Here is a 16,527-nt window from a genome sequence, read left to right as displayed (position 1 = left end):
ACCATTCAGAAGTGTATTAAATAGAAAAAGCTCAATTTATAATTTCTCCTCCCTGCCCCCCCCCAAAAAAAAATTCCAAAGCGGGGTAGGAAAGGATTGAGTTGTCGTTTTTTTTTCTCCTAAAGTCTTGATTCTTCTTTTGCTTTTCTGAGTGTCCTGGTCTACCTCACACCATTGAAATAACTTGCCCTACAAACAAGACTATTGAAAAGATAACACCTGGGGTTTTAGTTTTTATTTCTCTCCGCCCTCTCCCATTGGTCTTAAGATATGTCTACACTGGAACTTGAGGTGTAATTTCCAGCTCAAGTCCACATATCCTCACTAGCTCTGAGTGGGTCTGTCTACTCATGCCAGAAATTACCCCTTCTGACTCCTAAGTAGACATAGTTTTGGCCAGATGTACCTACCTACGTCGCTCAGAGCTGTGGAAAATTAATGACCTGTGTATCGTAGTTAGGTCTGCCTAACTCCCTGTGTAGATGCAGCTAGATTGAGAGAAGAATTCTTCCATCGACTTAGTTACGGTCTCTCAGAGAGGTGGATTACCTACATTGATGAAAAGGCCCTTCTGTCGATATAGGAAGTATCTACACTATGGCACTATAGCAGCACAGCTGTAGTGATATCCATAGTGATCTCCTCTGCAGATGCAGTCTGAGAGCCCACAAGCACTTGAGTGAGGGTGGTCTTCAGGCAAGGCCCCACCCCCACTTGCCTATGTGCTCTTATTTCTTGCTCATTGGGGTTGGTTACTCAGGGCTTCGCTATACTTACAGTGCTGCAGCGGCTACCTACGGCGATGGGAGACCTTCTCTCGTCGGTGTAGTTACTCCACCTCCCTCAAAGGTGGTAGCTGTGTTGACAGGAGCAGCCCTCCCATTGACATAGTGCTGTCTACGCTGGGAATTCGGTTTGTATAACTGTCCACGCCCCTGAGTGACATAGTTATACCTACATAAGTTTGTAGGGTATGCTAGGGCTCAATTGTGTCCACTACTCTTAAGCTTTTCTTTGTGTATGCACGGTAAGAGGAAAAACTAGTGGAAATTTAAACTTCATTTTTTTCAGTTTTTTTTTCAGCAAATCGATTAATGTTTTCGGTGAAATCCATAATGAAAGAAAATAATACTACAATAGTAGTAATAAAAATAAAAGTTAATGTTTTGTTCAGAACCTCTGAAAACCCTATACCTCTATAGTGGAACCCTTACCCATTTCTTCTGGCCACATTCTACTGTCATAGAATTATGTATGCAGTATTGCTGGATCTTGTTATTTCATCATGAATCGTGCAATATTTGGTGTCTTCCTTAAATTCCCAGCTTCTGGAGTCATGTAATTGTGAAGCGCTCTCCTTATTTTTAAGTGTAAGTTTCTAGTCTTCATGATTGCAGAGAATGGCTTAAAAATTACGAGAGACATTTTTTAAAAACCATTTGCCTACGGGGTTTTGAGTCTAGAGTTTGTTTTTAAGTCTGTCTCATGGCTTTTGAATATTCAGGATTGGCAATTCTGAATACTTGTGGATCTCCTTGCCAGGGGTAGTGTGAAGACCAAAACTATAATTGGGCTAAAAAAAGAATTAGATAAGTTCATGAATGATAGGTCCATCAATGGCTATTAGCCACGATGGTCAGGGATACAACCTCATGCTCTGGAGGTCCTAGCCTCTGACTGCTAGAAGCTGGGAGTGGACGACAGAGGATGGATCACTTGATAATTACCCTGTTCTGTTAATTCCCTGTGAAGCACCTGGCATTGGCCACTGTCAGAAGAGAGGATACTGGGCTAGATAGACCAGTGGTCTGACCCAGTATGGTTATTCTTACAAGTATGTATATAATATTATTAAAAGCAGTATCAGGAAAAGTTGGTTGCTAAGTTAAATATTTTGTTAGACTACTCCATTGTGTCCGTAGCTACAATATAATGGAAAGGGCAAATGTAGTTGAGAATTTTTCAAAAAACTTTCCCATACTCAAAATATCCCATCTTGTAACAAACTCTCCTATTTTTCTCTAAACTACCAGTTTAAAAAAAAAATTGTATCAAAGGTCTTGATTATTTGAGTACTGTTATACTGAAACAACATCTATAAATGTGTTTTTCACTCAGGAGTCTCTAGTGTTCAGGCTGGTTCATTGATGAATTAAAAAGGCTTGCAGTTTAAGGCATGACTAAGTATCAGCACAGCACCAATGCGGCAACATTCAGGCTATTGGCTGAACATGTGAAATGTTTGGGATATCTAGGAAACAAAACATAAGTTTATGTATAAACATTTTTCAAATGTATTTTGTTTTATATGGGTGTATTTTGAACTTTAGACACTGTACAGAGTAAAGTAAATATTAATTTTCAGGTGCTTGTCACAACAGTTGAAATCAGTTGGTTAACTCTGGCTTTTACAGTCCACTGATTTAATCATCTTGGAGGGGAGGAGGCAGGACATCTTCAGTTTGAGACCATTTAGTCTGGCTCTTGGGACTAGAATTGCCTTTTCTCATTGTTATGAAAGAACTTGGACTTGTTTATCCTTCAGTGAATAATGTAAAGTCTGTTTGCTCAGGCCTTTACCTGAAGGAAAATTGGGGTTTATTTCTTCACAGTTAAATTTCAAATCCCAGGGTATTGTTTTTATTTTGACATTTGCCAGTTTATTTTACATTTATTTATGGTATGCACTTAAGCGCTGGTGTGATGGGAACTTTTTTAATTAAAAAAGAAAGGTAAAGCTGCTTATACAAGAGTAACATAATAGGCTGATTTTGAACATAGATCCTTCCAAACTGGAGCAGTAAAATACATTGAGTGTAGCATGGGTTAATCTATGGAGGAAAGCAGTAATCATTGTACGGTAAGTACAAACATGATTTGAGGCCTTTTCTTAGATTTTCGTTCATATCTTTTGTGAGGCCCCTTGTATTCCTGTTATATTTTTTTTATCAGACCTAGTCTTGTAATGTTTGCCTTATTTAGGGTTACCATTTGTCCAGATTTTCCTGGACATGTCTGGCTTTTTGGGTTAAAAATAGCGTCTGGGGGGAATTTGTAAATAGCTACAAATGTCTGGGATTTCCCCCCCATGCAGAGCGCGGCAGGGCTGCAGGAAATTCAGCCGCTCGCATGGGACTCCGGCAGCCAGAGCCCTTCCCCCGCAGCTTCAGATCAGCTGCCAGAGTCCAGCCTGGCCAATGTAGAGCTACTCCCCTCCCCTCCCCTCCCTCCCTGCATTCTCAGATCTCCGGCCGGCCTGGGCCATTCACATCGGGCCTCTGCAGCTCCTCCTCCTCCCCCCCTTCTCCTCCTCCCCTACTGCCCAGCGCCCCGCTCCGGCAGCACTGTGCAGGGGCAGGCACCGGGTTGTGTGTTGCGCAGGGGAGCGCAGACACGTGTCGGGCTCCGTGCGGAGCCCGACATGCTGTTCTGAGCGGCAGGGTAAGAGGGCCAGGGGGCTGGAGAAGGGGCAGGAGGTTTCTGGAGGGGGCAGTCAAGGGACAGAGTAGGGGGGATTGGATGGGTCAGGGGTTCTGGGGGGGCTGTTGGGGTGGGGGGTATGGAGAGGAGTCGAGGCTGGCAGGGAGCAGAGGGGGTTGGATGGCGCGTAGGAGTCCCGGGGGTCTGTCTGGGGGTAGGGGTGTGAATATGGGGTGGGGGTGTGGATAAGGGTCAGGGCAGTCAGGGGACAGGTAGGGTCCTGGGGGGGGCAGTTAGGGTGGGGGGGTTCTCAGGAGGGGGCAGTCAGGGGACAAGAAGCAGGGAGGCTGATATAGGGGGTGGGGTCCTAGGGGGCAGTTAGTGGCAGGGGTCCTAGGAGGGGGCAATCGGGGGACAAGGAGGGGGGGTTGAGGGTTCTGAGGGGGGCAGTCAGGGGGTGGGAAGTGGGAGGGAGTGGATGGGAGTAGGGCTAGAGCGGGCTTGCCTCCCCCCCCCCTCTCTCTAGTGTCCTCTTTTTTGATTGTGGAAATATGGTAACCCTACCTTATTAATAAAAATAATCTTCTTCTTAGTCTATACACTTTTTTTTATTCACATGTGCTTTCCAGTTAACTTTTTACTGTTTGTTCAGATGACAATTAAGAGATATCCGTAACATGTGTTACTAGAAAACTTCGTATACGATAATAGTCCTTCTCTTTCTTCATATACTTTCTTTTGGAATGTTCCTGTGCTTGAAAATGTTATTAACAAAGAAAGAAAAAGAAGTCTTTCTTCCTTACTACGTAATTAATAGGATGAATCTTTTGATCCTACTAATTCCCACAGTTCGAATAGGGGTTGCATAAGGAGTATGTTTGATCTGTTGTTTTTTTGCTTTGTCTGAAATTACAAAACATTTGTTTTTTAGGAAATCTGAGAGCTCCACTCTTGAAGAAGAGATGACGTGTAACAGTCCAGATAACTCTGAAGCTTGTGCCACTCCAGATTGTGACCATGACCAAGAGATGGCTGAAGAGTACTCCAGACTGAGGACTTTTGCCAACTTTCCAAATTGTTGTCCTATTTCAGCATCAACACTAGCACGAGCTGGCTTCTTTTATACAGGAGAGGGAGACAAAGTGAAGTGCTTCAGCTGTCATGCAACTATTGAAGGGTGGGAGCATGGAGACTCAGCAGTTGGAAGACATAGAAAAATGTCCCCAAAATGCAAATTTATTGCTCGATTTAATTTTTTAAAAAAAGATATGCATCCTGTTCTCCAAAACTGTCAATGCAGAGTTGAAAATTGTTCCGGAAATTCAACACTCCAGTGCTCTTCTGACAGATCATCTGATCTCAGTCCAGATTACCTTTTGAGAACTGGGCAGGTTGTGGACATGTCAGATAGTATGTACCCCAGGAACCCTGCTATGTGCAGTGAAGAAGCTAGGTTAAAATCTTTTCACAACTGGCCAGCCTATGCTCCATTAACACCGAAGGAGTTAGCCAGTGCTGGGCTGTATTACTCAGGTGTTGATGATCAAGTGGAGTGCTTTTGTTGTGGTGGAAAGCTGAAAAACTGGGAACCTTTTGATCGAGCTTGGTCAGAACATAAGAGGCATTTTCCTAGGTGCTTTTTTGTCCTGGGCCATGATATTGGAAATGTTGGAAATGTCCCAAATGAATCTAATTTTGCTGAGGTTTGCAGGAGTGGCTTAAACAATGCAGATCACCCAAGAAATCCATCTATGGCAGAATATGAAGCACGGATCAAGACATTTGTGACTTGGAGATACTCAGTTGTTAAAGAGCAACTTGCTGAAGCTGGGTTCTATAGTATAGGTAAGCTAGATGAGGCTTTCACGTCTGTCTTTTTGTTGCAGCAGAATTTGTGCATGATGCGATTTTGAACAGAATCTCTATTAATTTAACACTGAATGACTTGCCAAAACAAATCTTTTATTTAAGGCTTTACGTTAGTTCAACATCTGAGTCTTCAAATGCTTTTTAATTCTACGTTCACTTGACTCAAATTAGTTGTTAAGACTAGCTAATACAGTATGTTCTCCTGGTTTATTATTATTATAAGATGGCATGCAAAATGTCAAGCATTCTTTATGAATGATCACATAATCTGAAATGTCACATCATTCTCCTTTCTAGTAGCAGAACGTTCAATAAAGGGAATATCTTAAGTAGTGACCTTTGTCTTTTAAGCCCATTTTAGGATGTATGCCAGTTCAGATTTTGGCTCTTAGACAATGATTGGTATCATTAAAAAGTTCTTATCATATTAGAAAGAATGGAACACTGCCCCGCAGCTATCCTGACCTGTCCTAAAAAGAGGAATTGTGGTCTTGTGGTTCATACACAGTGCTAGGAGCCAGGAAGTCTGGGTTCTATTCCTAGCTCTGCCATTACTTTTTATTTGTGTGTGAGTTGAAATTGTGGTAGCACCCAGAGGCTCGAGTCAGGATCAAGGGTCCGTTGTGCTAGCTGCTGTACAGACTCATGGAATATGTGGTCCATGCCCCCAAAAGCTTCCAGTCTTAAAAACTTAGTGTGACTTGGTCAAGCTGCTTAACCTCTCTGCATCATTTTACCCATCTGTATAATGGGACTAATTACATATTATGCTTAATTAGGTGACCAGACAGCAAATGTGAAAAATCGGGACGGGGGTTGGGGGTAATAGGAGCCTATATAAGAGAGAGACCCAAAAATTGGGACTGTCCGTCTAAAATCGGGACATCTGGTCACCCTAGGCTTAATTAATTAATGGAAAATCACTTTGAAATCCTTGGATGGAAGGTAAATGCAAAGTAGTACTACTGTTAGTTCAGGAAGAAAAGGGATTACCGAGGATAATTTCTAGCTTTCTCACCATATTTGATTCTCCTTTTTGTGCTCTTAGAGCACTGACTTTCTAATTTTGTTTTCTCTTGCTTCCTTCCCATCCCCTCTGGCCTCTGAATAAAACTTTTGGTATTTTCTTGTACATTCTTGCACAAAATGAATACATTCATAACTAGTGGTAACATCTTATTTATATCATCTGTGGGATCCCAAAAAAATCTAGCTGCTCAACAGCCAAATGGGATCTGTATTGGGAAGACATGCAAAATAGGTAGCTTATCCAACCAGCTGGTTAACTGTTAGAGTAAATTCCAAGAGCTTTGTCCTTCCTATTGGCTGAGAAGGGCTTAATTTCAGTGGGAGAAATCTATCCATATCTCCTCTCATTGCAATGCACTTAATATGTAAGCAGCTTCTGATGTAGTCATTGATTGTAATGTGAACTGTGCTGCTAGAGCTCAGACAATTCAATTTCCTTCCACATCCTCTTAGTCTCTGTCACTGCTGTTCAGAGCCCATTAGGCTTGACTGGTGAAACCAATGACCAAAAAGGCAAATAAGTAAATGTCCTTGTGAATTAGGTTTCTGTTAATTAATTCCATTCTTGTTTAAGGGGAACTGAGACTTAATACAGAGAAGACTGATCAAAAACATAGAAGAAATTGTGTCAAATGCTTTTGCCTTAGAAACTTTGTGGTAGTGGTTTTTATGGTCTACCTAACAGTTGAACACACAAGAAGTTACTAGACTTGTAAGCAAATATAGAGATCAGAAATGCTTCCAATGCCAAATAAAATTGAGTAAAGCAGCATTTGTGTAAGCTTGGTTTTGTAATTTTTTATTAAAGTGGAAATAGTCCAAGAAGCTACTTCATTTTTCTTACCATATGTTATCACAAATTACATTGACATCTAGTTTAAAATAATCCTTTTTATTCTTAGATGCTCATTATTAAATTGACACATTGTTGGTGCTTTTATCAGTAACAAGACTTGCTGAAGCTTTTTTTCTCAGTGGTAAGAACAAATATTTGCATATTCAGCCTTTTATTTGACAAGTATACAACATCACACTTATTTGTCCCCTTAGGTAATGGTGATCATGTTTTGTGCTTTCACTGTGGTGGAGGACTGCAAGAGTGGCAGCAGAATGAAGACCCTTGGGAGCAACATGCTAAATGGTTTCCAGGGTAAGGTACTCTTTACTGTATTGTTGCGCACACTTCCATTTACAGTATGTTGCATCTGCAACAAAGGGAGAATGTATCAACATGACCTCAAAAGGCTCAGTTTGGCTAAGCATTCAGTGGTTTGGATGCTTATCCAAATAATTTGAAATGGTTGAGATGCCCTTCTGACCATCACCTAGTAGTGAGGCCCATTTGCTCCCACTCCACTTGCAGCATATTCTTGTAGAGAAGAGTCTTTGCTTATGTTATAAGTATTATGTGCAGCCGTGATATTCTATTGAGAGTGAGCTATGTAGAAGTCTCAAGAGAAGACAGAAACTGCTGTTTATGCAGTACAATTACACTTAAAAATAAAGGCCTAAAGGCTTTTCAAAAGTGAGTAGAGATTTTGGGTGTTCCAATTTTTTGGTGGGCAACATGACACCTTAAAGGGACCTATTTTTTTCAAACAGCACATTATTTTTTCTTTCTGAAAATGAAGCCCTCTTAAGATGTCTTGAAGAATATAAAATATATTTCTCTCTCCAGTCGTCCCTGTCCATGTGCTTGGATATAATTTTTCCCTGATGGCAAATAGACCAATGTTCATTGAGACGTTGATGTGATCCCCCATTTGCTGGCTTCCAGAGTTCACTTGTTTTTATCTCCATTATGAGCATTCTGGCTGAGGAGAGACGCCTGACCAAACGAGAAAGCGGTATAGGCCTGAACAGACAGAACAGAGCAGCTGTAGGAGGATTTTTAGCTTCTGTAGCAGCATGTGAAACACTAACAGATTGTGGTCTCTCCGGCTATGTCTATGCTATGGGCCTTACAGTGGTGGAGCTGTACCGCTGCAGCTGCGCTGCTGTAAGGTCTCTCATGTAACTGTTGTATGCCGCCAGCATAATTAAACCACCCTCAATGAGCAGCGGTAGCTATGTCAGCAGGAGAGTGTCTCCTGCCGACATAGCGCTGTCTACACTGGTGCTTTTGTAGGTGACATTTATATCAGTCGGGTGTGTTTTTTCACACCCCTGACCGACAAAAGTTTTGCCAACAAAAGTGCTAGTGTAGCCAGAGCCTCAGTCCCAGGTACCAACACTCCAAACCTCGCAGTAATACGGCATGGCTGTGTCATTCATACATTCTAGGAAATATGCTCATGCCACCAGAATTTCACACTCCAAGCGGACTCCTTCAATGGGTTCCTCCTCAGCCTTCTCCTAGGGAATTAAAGGTTTGGGTGATTTAAAAAAAAAAAAAAGATAAGAGGGATCCAGATGTTACCTTGTCTAGTTTCGGTCCTGCCACTTGTGCGATGCTGCTGCTCTTCCCTGCAGCTCTTCTTATTTGGGCGTGCCAGGCCCTATTTGGCTGCTCCTTGCAGCCCCTTGCTTTCTGTGCAGCCTCCCTAGGGCTCCATTAACAATTTACACGCCAGTATGGGGCGGAGGCCTCATCACAGGGCTATAAACAATAGCCAGATTGTTCATCATTTGTGCCTAGAATTGACCAACATTTCCCTGGTACCCAGAACTGACAGATATCAACAGAAGAGCTGATCCACCTTCTAACAACAAGTGATCTGTCAACGCAGGACTTGATTTGTATTTAATTTTTTACAAACTTTGAAAATGCAGGTCTGTAGAAGAAATGTGTTTTGGGAAAGATCACAACTACAACATGCTCTTGCAGGTAGTCCAGATCCAGTTAGGATGCTAGGATTTGGGGGAACGTTTTCTCACTCTTTTGACAGATGACCCATGAGCTTAATGTTGATATACTGAAATTTCTTCAAAATGATCTGGACATGTTGCATTCATCAGCAGTATCAGCCTACTAAGTACACAGGGTTACCTCTTGGAGTTAATCCATGCACAATTAGATTTAGCAGGGTGGTCAACAAGCCAGACCACCCACACCATCTGGGAGACTGAATTACCCTTCTCCCACCTTATTAATTCCCGTGGCTGTCCACTCTCAGCGATAAGAACTGGAAGTATTTTAGACTTTTTTGGGAGGAAGGCATTCTCCTCAGCTATGCTTTGATTTTGACTAGCTAATTACCAAGCTCTGATGGCGAAATAAGACTACGTAACCAATTTGGAACTGAGCGATTTTTATTGAGCAGCTGCCTGAGTCACACCACAACCATTTTAAGGAGATGGAAAGGGGGAAAGTTAGTGGCCAAGACAACACTACAATCTGCCCTTGACACATCCAACTCAGTGGCAAGGTCCATATCCATGGCTGTGGTGATGCGACATGTGTCATGGCTCCATCTGTCGGGCTTCCTGAAGGAGATACAGTCAAACATTGATGACCTTCCCTTTGAAAGTTCTTCACGGAGAAGACTTGCCTCTCTTCACACCCTGAAGGATTCTAGGGCCACTCTCCATTTGCTGGGCATCTACATGCCAGGACAAAAGAGAAAATTCAGTCCACCACCCTAGCACAAACCACTCACATAACAATATCCGGCTCTACTGCGAGCCACAGAGAAAAAAAGAAATTTTCGAGGCATAAACCATCTGGGCCGCAATCTTCCTCATCCAAGCCGTTCATGTCCAAGTATCAATTTTGACGTGTTGGTTGAGGCGTCAATAGACCTCTCCCACCAACCGCTACAGCTGACCAACGCTATCTATCCATATGGCTACCAGCTGGCAGCATTCCCCAGCACCTGGGCGTATATAACATTGTAATGGGTACTCTATTCATTTTACTTCCCTGCCCCCTCCACAACACCCTTCTCCATCCTTCTTCAGGGACCCTTCTCATGAGAGTTTACTATGACAAGAGGTAGATCGTTTCCTCTGGTTAGGAGCCATAGAACCAGTACCTCAACATCTACGAGGCAAAGGTTCTACTCTTGCTGTTTTCTAATACCCAAGAGGAAGGGAGGTTGGAGACCCATACTAGACCTCAGCTCTCAACATGTTTGTCAAAGCTCAGAAATTCAAGGTGGTCAATCTCGCAATGATCATTCCAGCGTTGGAACAGGGAGACTGTTTTTTGGCCCTCGACCTTTAGGACGCCTATTTTCATATCTCAATCCTACCGACTCTCAGACTATTCCTCAGATTCACTCTGGGTTAAGACCACCACCAGTACAGGGTACTCTACTTCAGGCTATCATCGGCCCCGAGAGTCTTTTCCAAGTGCTTGGAGTGGCATAGAAGATATTGAAAAGAGGGATGGAACAGCTAAGGAAAATTGTCTGTTTATCCATGACTGTGGTTCATTGCTTACAAAGAAGTTAAGAGTTGATATTTAAAAGTTTTATATTGTATTTCTTTGTTTGCAAAGTTTTGTTTTTCTTTTATAAACCAGTGGTTGTGGCTGCCATGATCAGTGAATGTAAAGTTTTGTGATTCCAATTGTTGAGTCCGTGACAAATAAGCATTGTTGATGAAGCTCACTTCCTTTCACTATCAGAACGTTTTTAAAATGTTTAAATGACCTCTATGATTTCAGTTACATTTTCAGAGAAAACTTCAAGAGCAGAAATATTCTTTGAAATGCAGAATTACCCAAATTGTTTTGAAAATTGTGTATTCAGCTTTGTTTATTTTCCCATGTGTACAATGCTTTTTGTAATTAAAATCTTTTTTGACTATAGATGCAAATATCTGCTACAAGAGAAGGGACAAGAATTTGTAAACAGTGTTCAGTTAACGCCTTTATCGAGGGATTCCACAGTAAGTTGTCTTTTTTTCACCATTTACTATTTTGGTTTCCCTAGAGAAATAACTTTTAATTACAGATAACATTGTATAACTTCAAATTTTTTGTGAAATCAATTTATCATGTAAATACAAAATATATCTAGTGATTGTATATAGTTTTTTACACTGTTTTGATCAACAGGAAGTGGAGGGGATTCAGTTACAGTGTAGCAATATGATTAGGGCAGTTCCAAATTCATGGCTGTGAAAAATGCATCATAGACTGTGAAATCTGATCTCTCCCCGTGAAATCTGGCTATTGTAGGAAAGGGGCAGGGCTGGGGGCGCCCCAGCCGGGGCTTCCTACCATGTGCCAAGCTCCCGCTGCTAGGCCTTGCCCAAGTTGGGAAGGGACAGGACTTTTTTCCCCTGCAGAGGCTGCTCCCGGAGCCATGTCAGACCCACCTCTGGGAACCTTCCCTGGCTGCAAAAAGCCTGTGACCCGGAGCTGCGGGAAGCGGCCCGGGCCGCAGGGATGTCCAGGGAGACGTCAGCTTTATGCTTTATGTCCTTTATTCTATAAGGCCTTGTCTACACTACGAGAGTAGTTCGATTTTACTTGCATCGAATTTTTGTAATCGATATTGCAAAGTCGAACGTGTGTGTCCACACTAAGGACAGTAATTCGACTTTGTGCGTCCACACTAACGGAGAAAGCGTCGACATTCGAAGCGGTGCACTGTGGTCAGCTATCCCACAGTTCCCGCAGTCCCCTCTGCCCATTGGAATTCTGGGTGTAGCCGGCAATGCCTTCTGGGTAACAAAATGAGTCGAGGGTGCTTTTGGGAAACTGTCGTCATCCGTCCATCACTCCCGCCCTCCCTCCCTGAAAGCGCCGGCGGGAAAACAGTTCGCGCGCTTTTCCAGTCATTGACAGCGCGGACGCCACTGTACTCCGAGCATGGAGCCCGCTGCGACCATCGCTGCAGTTGTGGCCGCTCTCAACGTCTCGCAGCTTATCATAAAGGTTTCCCTGAGGCAGATGCAGAAAAGTCAGGCGAGGAGGCTACGGCACCGCGGTGATGTCCTGAAGTCTGAGAGTAGCACAGACCTGTCAGAAAGCAGGCGACCCAGCGCCGAGGACATCACAGTGGCAATGGGTCATGTTGATGCCGTGGAACGGCGATTCTGGGCACGGGAGACAAGCACTGAGTGGTGGGACCGCATAGTGCTGCAGGTCTGGGATGAATCCCAGTGGCTGCGAAACTTTCGCATGCGGAAGGGAACTTTCCTGGAACTTTGTGAGTTGCTGTCCCCTGCCCTGAAGCGCAGTGACACCCGGTTGCGAGCTGCACTGAGTGTACAGAAGCGAGTGGCCATAGCCCTCTGGAAGCTTGCAACGCCAGACAGCTACCGGTCAGTCGCGAACCAGTTTGGGGTGGGCAAATCTACCGTGGGGGTTGTTGTGATGCAAGTAGCGAAGGCAATCGTTGATGTACTGCTGCCAAAGGTAGTGACCCTGGGAAACGTGGAGGCGATCATAGATGGTTTCGCAGCGATGGGATTCCCAAACTGCGGTGGGGCCATAGATGGAACTCACATCCCTATCCTGGCACCGGACCACCAGGCCACCCAGTACATTAACCGAAAGGGCTACTTTTCCATGGTGCTGCAAGCACTGGTGGACCACAGGGGACGTTTTACCAACATCTACGTGGGATGGCCAGGCAAGGTTCATGACGCTCGTGTTTTCAGGAACTCTGGTCTGTTTAGACGGCTGCAACAAGGTATTTACTTCCCGGACCACAAAATAACTGTTGGGGATGTGGAGATGCCTATAGTCATCCTCGGGGACCCAGCCTACCCGCTAATGCCCTGGCTCATGAAGCCCTATACTGGCGCCCTGGACACTGAAAAAGAACTCTTCAACTACCGGCTGAGCAAGTGCAGAATGGTGGTGGAGTGTGCTTTTGGCCGTCTCAAGGGGAGATGGAGAAGCTTACTGACTCGCTGTGATCTCAGCGAAACCAATATCCCCATTGTTATAGCAGCTTGCTGTGTGCTCCACAATCTCTGTGAGAGCAAGGGGGAGACCTTTATGGCGGGGTGGGAGGTTGAGGAAAATAGCCTGGCTGGTGATTACTCACAGCCAGACAGCCGGGCGATTAGAAGAGACCAGCGGGAAGCGCTGTGCATCCGGGAGGCTTTGAAAGCAAAGTTCCTGAGTGAGCAGGGTAACCTGTGACTTTATAGTTTGTGTACTGAGAAGCTAAACCTGCCCCCGTTTCTTTACCCAGGTAATGTTGACTATCCTATCCAGTTACATACCCCCTTCACCCCCCCTCCAACACACATGTCGAAATAAAAATAGTTCTACTTTGTTAAAGCACACCGTTTTCTTTAATACTGTTTTCGCGGGAATGTTTTAAAACTGGGACGCAGACTGTGGTGCGGAGCGGGTGTAGTGTTGTGACGCGAATGCAGCTTCTAAACTCAAGGATTGACAGGCTCCGCTGCGGTGGGATGCTTGTTTCAACGGAGCCTGTCACCCCTCCTGATCGGGACTGTGTGTATGGGGGGTCTATTTGACTTTGTGGCAGGGGGAGGACGGTTACAGATCCCCTGCTGTGTGGCTCTGTGATCCTGCCTAAGGACCGGCGCTCAAGATCTGTAACTGCCCTCCCCCGCCACAAAGTCACAGAGCAACCCCCCCCCAACATAACATGAAAACAACCTCCCAGACTAACCGGGGTAACTAGTCACTGCATCACTGCACTGTGTATGTGCCCTGCTGCTGTGCCTGCCCCCGACTATGTACCCTGCCAAAGGAGACTGTCCTGTCCAATTACCAACCCCCTTTCCCCTCCTCCTCCAAAAGAACATGATTGAAACAGTAGTTAACAGAAACGAATTTTTTATTATCAACTACACATGGCATTGGGAGGTGAAACTTGGACGTGGGCTTCTGTCAGGCGGGAAGGAAAGAACTTTTCAAATTTTGGGAAATGAGAGCCTTCTGCTACTAGAGCTCTCTGCAGGGGTGGAGTGAGACTTAGCAGGGACTCTGCCGCCTCTCCTTCTTTGCACTTTGGGTGAGGTGGGTATGGGACTTGGTGGCGGGGGATGGCGGTTACAGATGGACTGCAGCGGGGCTCTGTCCTCCTGCCTCCGTTCCTGCAGAACATCCACAAGGCGCCGGAGTGTGTCCGTTTGCTCCCTCAGTAGTCCAAGCAGCGTTTGAGTCGCCTGCTGGTCTTCCTGCCGCCACCTCTCCTCCCGATCCATGTTGGCTTGGTGCATTTGGGTCAAGTTCTCCCGCCACTGGGTCTGCTGTGCTGCCTGGGCTTGGGAACAGGCCATAAGCTCAGAGAACATGTCCTCCCGTGTCCTCTTCTTCCTACGCCTAATCCGTGCTAGCCTCTGGGAGTGTGATTCCAGGCTAGGTTGTGAGACAGTCGCAGACGGGGCTGTGGAAATGGGAAAAAGGGAGTGAATTCCTAAGAAAGATAAATGTAGTTGTGAACAAAGAACATAGTCTTTCTCTGTGAACAAGACCATGCACAGAACCTTTCACATGCGCACTCAGCACAAGGTCGAATTCTCGGCCTTCGCATTCAGTGCCTGGGGTCTTGAACAGCACATTTGAGAAGCGAGGCAGCACAACGGAATTTCTGTTGCAGGCAGACATGGTAAGCCGTACACTTGTGGCAGTTTAAAACTTTTATATTACCACTGGCCTCATTTCACATTTAAATCAATGTCAGTCCCTGCTGCCAGCAATCCGGCAAGCGGGAACTCTGCCCCTGTCCCACCCCCTCGCGGCTGTCCCCGGGAACGATCCCTTTCGGCTGCCCCTCTCCCGCCTCCACCGCGTGGCTGCAAACCAGCGGTTACAGTTCTGTAAAGGAATGGGAAAGCAGTCCCAACACTAACATTCCCCTACCTAATTAAAAGCAGGTCACCATGGCCGACATCACCCTGATGAGGATCTCCGAGAGCGACAAAGAGAGAATGCTCCGGGAAAGCCTCCAAAGACCAGGGCCGTATGCCGCCCTGCTGTGCAGAGCAATGATCCCGGAGTACTTGATAATCTCGTGGCGCGGCAACGTGTCGTACTTCGGAGGACCCAATAAGGCCGCTCTCCCCAAGAACCTCATGCAACGGCTTTCAAGTTACCTCCAGGAGAGCTTCATCGAGATGTCCCAGGAGGATTACTGCTCTATCCCCGGACACATAGACCGCATTTTACTGTAGCTGCAGTAGCAGGGAATAAACAGTAGAGCGGCTTGTGCAGGACAATCACTGAAAACCGGACATTGCTAGATTTCTTTTCAAAACTTGCACTGCCCCTTACTAAACCGTTAAGCGCCTAGGGCACACTAATCATGAACAACCCATTCTTTTAATTGTTAATATTCCTGTTTTGTTTAAAATAAATGTTTAGATGTTTACAACACTTACTGGCTGATCCTTCACCAGATTCTGTGTCCGGGGTAACGGCTCGGGACGCTTCGTAGGGGATCTCTGTAAGGGTGATGAAGAGATCCTGGCTGTCGGGGAAATCAGCGTTGTGAGAGCTGCCGACTGCCTCGCCCTCCTCATCTCCTTCCTCATCTTCCCCGTCCCCTAACATGTCCGAGGAACCGGCCGTGGACAGTATCCCATCCTCAGAGTCCACGGTCACTGGTGGGGTAGTGGTGGCGGCCGCACCGAGGATGGAATGCAGTGCCTCGTAGAAACGGGATGTCTGGGGATGGGATCCGGAGCGTCCGTTTGCCTCTTTGGTCTTCTGGTAGCCTTGTCTCAGCTCCTTGATTTTCACGCGGCACTGCGTTGCATCCCGGCTGTATCCTCTCTCTGCCATGTCTTTAGAGATCTTCTCGTAGATCTTTGCATTCCTTCTTTTGGATCGCAGCTCAGAAAGCACGGACTCATCGCCCCACACAGCGATGAGATCCAAGACTTCACGATCAGTCCATGCTGGGGCTCTCTTTCTATTCCCAGACTGCACGGCCATCACTGCTGGAGAGCTCTGCATCGTTGCCAGTGCTGCTGTGCTCGCCACGATGTCCAGACAGGAAATGAGATTCAAACTGGCCAGACAGGAAAAGGAATTCCAATTCAAATTTTCCCGGGGCTTTTCCTGTGTGGCTGGTCAGAGCATCCGAGCTCGCACTGCTGTCCAGAGCGTCAACAGAGTGGTGCACTGTGGGATAGCTCCCGGAGCTATTAGCGTCGATTTCCATCCACACCTAGCCTAATTCGACATGGCCATGTCGAATTTAGCGCTACTCCCCTCGTCGGGGAGGAGTACAGAAGTCGAATTAAAGAGACCTCTATGTCGAACTAAATAGCATCGCAGTGTGGACGGGTGCAGGGTTAATTCGATGTAACGGCGCTAACTTCGAC

The 16,527-nt window shown here is 45.5% G+C and overlaps 1 protein-coding gene across 5 annotated transcripts in view; it reads left to right on the top strand.

Moving 5' to 3' along the window:
• Nucleotides 1–16,527, top strand: part of XIAP (X-linked inhibitor of apoptosis) — a 50,896-nt gene that overhangs the window by 24,412 nt on the left and 9,957 nt on the right. For 3 of the 5 annotated variants that reach the window (XM_005307420.3, XM_042851080.2, XM_065556643.1), the window contains 3 exons: nucleotides 4,352–5,265; nucleotides 7,369–7,468; nucleotides 11,073–11,151. In XM_005307420.3, the coding sequence (XP_005307477.1) occupies nucleotides 4,383–5,265; nucleotides 7,369–7,468; nucleotides 11,073–11,151 (1,062 nt within the window). In that variant the 5' untranslated portion in view covers nucleotides 4,352–4,382. Of the gene's footprint in view, nucleotides 1–2,126; nucleotides 2,861–3,333; nucleotides 3,442–4,351; nucleotides 5,266–7,368; nucleotides 7,469–11,072; nucleotides 11,152–16,527 lie in introns of those variants that run through there. The other 2 variants (XM_042851081.2, XM_065556642.1) reach the window with 2 other exon arrangements.

Source organism: Chrysemys picta, chromosome 9, assembly GCF_011386835.1.
Source record: "Chrysemys picta bellii isolate R12L10 chromosome 9, ASM1138683v2, whole genome shotgun sequence".
In the NCBI taxonomy this organism is placed as follows: Eukaryota; Metazoa; Chordata; order Testudines; family Emydidae; genus Chrysemys; species Chrysemys picta.
Note: the sequence above shows the minus strand (reverse complement) of the source record. Positions and strands in the feature narration are given on the sequence as shown.